This window comes from Octodon degus, unplaced genomic scaffold, assembly GCF_000260255.1.
Source record: "Octodon degus isolate 3935 unplaced genomic scaffold, OctDeg1.0 scaffold00067, whole genome shotgun sequence".
NCBI lineage: Eukaryota > Metazoa > Chordata > Mammalia > Rodentia > Octodontidae > Octodon > Octodon degus.
In genome coordinates, this window is record NW_004524643.1 from 3,307,913 (window position 1) to 3,309,989 (window position 2,077).

Below are 2,077 nucleotides of genomic sequence, written 5' to 3' on the forward strand. Positions count from 1 at the left end.
TAAGTCACCAATGTCAGAAAATTTATGTGGAATGTCAAACTATTGTTTTAAAGGAGACTCCAGGCCCTCGTTTTACTCTATGCCAAAATGTTAAAAATTGAATTTCATAAAATCTAAAACTTAGTTGAGGTTCTGCTGAAGACCATAATTCCATTTTTACTCAAGGTAATAGAGTGAAGCAAGGAGACAGCCACACAATCTTCTAGCTTGCAGAGGTGTTCTGCACATAGGTGGTGAAGAAGTCTCACCCCACGTTCTTTACGTAGTCTAAGAAATTTGAGGACTTTGAAATCTCAGAAAGATGCCTTCAAGTTAAAAGAAAAGCACCACAAAACAATGTTACTCATCACAATCTGTAAATATAAAGCTATGTATTGTGATGACAAATGTCCTTCTGAAATTCCAGAACATTATCATGAACATTATCAAAAGCTGCTTGAAATAGTTTTTCAGTTTTGGAAAGGCATTTCCAAAAGCCAAGAGGATTCTCCAGCAGAAATTCATTTATAAGACAAAGTTCCAACTTTATAATCATAACCCAAATCATTAGAAAAAGATTTTTAAAGTACAAACTATGTAGTTCGAAAACACACTGCTGAAATTACTCAGTTAAGAAATTGTGGATCACTTCAAGTAAAAGTTACTAAAAGGAGCACTGACTAACCACCAGGGGGCACAATACATAACTCCTCAGAGCCAGCAGAAAGACTGGTTTAAGTAGTACTACACACTTTCACAGTCTTCGTTTTTAGTCATTACAATTTTTCTCAGATGTCTGAAACTCTTCAAATTTCAAATTTTAAACCTAACTAAAAGATTCCATAACATATCTGCTCTAAAAATCTGTAGTTTGTCCAAAGCCTCTGGAAATATTGCTGTTAATTGCTAGCAAAGGATTCAAGAGCAGTTAGTTCTAATATACATTAGAACAGATAAAGTAGTCTAAAACAGTAGCACATTTTAGCTTATCATGAATGGAAGACAAAGAAACTTTATTTAAAAAATGGGACACATCAGAATAGCAAAAATAAGAAGATGGGAAGAATTAGTTTGTATCTGTGCCACAAGAGACCTCTGTTCTTCCTCTATGTGTGTAGCCCACGGTCACAGGGCTGTAGGTCACGGCCTGTGTGGCTGGCCCACCTCGTCAGCCATGTTGAGAATGTAGTTGGCCATGTCGTCTTCTGTGGGCGCATCTGACACCACCCAAGACTCATTGGCTCCAGTCATCTGTAGACGACAAATAGGGCAATTTCTGTGTCGATCGCTCCTATCAGGGACACCAAAAAGAAGAAAGTATATTTTCACTCTTTCTTAAAATGAGTTTTACTGAAAAGTAATACATGTACATGGATACTAATAAAATAATTAGCCTAAAAAATACAGAGTGAAAAATAACTCCTAAATCCTCTTCCTCCAATGTGTATGTGCATGTATCTTGTATGCCATTATGTGTTAAAGCTGTTCATGCTTTTTTAGACATAAACTATGTAGATACATCAAGATTTATGTAACTCATCTCCCATAAAGGATGTTTAGCTTTTTTCCCTATCCTTTGCTGCTACAAGTAATGCCATTAATTCATATCCTTGTGTCCAAATAGGTGAATTTTTTTTTCATAATAAAAGTTCCTTACCCTGAGAGGAAACTCCCTCTCACAAATGGAAGACTTGTTCACTGCAAAGTGTGAAATTTATTTGTATTTGAATAGAAGACATTATGTTAGGAATAATTTTTTGACAGTGGAAGGGAACAAGGCAGCAAGGAAGGGTGTTACCAGTTGTTTTGCTCAGTTGTATCTAGGTGGATGGCTCCTAATAATGCACTTATGCTTAAGGGTCTGATAAAAAGTCCTGTGGTTAATCAGTATCATAAAGACTTTTTTTTTTTTGTATTTAGGACAGGGTGTACAGGGCATACAGGGTCTCACTGCTTCGGACTCATAGTGATCCTCCTGTTTACAGTCTCCCAAGTGCTGGGATTACAGGCACACACCACCACGCCCAGTCTCAATCGCAGCCTCAGCATGTCCCACGGGTGTGGTTGGCATGGCAAGCCAGGGGCTCGAACTCCCAGC

At 37.7% G+C, this 2,077-nt stretch overlaps 1 protein-coding gene across 1 annotated transcript in view; it reads right to left on the reverse strand.

Annotated features, from left to right (window-relative positions):
• Nucleotides 1-975: 975 nt before the first annotated feature.
• The window catches only part of Rnf141 (ring finger protein 141), a 22,325-nt gene continuing 21,223 nt past the window's right edge, over nucleotides 976-2,077 (reverse strand). The window contains exon 5 of the mRNA XM_004634872.2: nucleotides 976-1,270. Coding sequence (XP_004634929.1) covers nucleotides 1,120-1,270 — 151 coding nt within the window. The 3' untranslated portion in view covers nucleotides 976-1,119. The remainder of the gene's footprint in view (nucleotides 1,271-2,077) is intronic.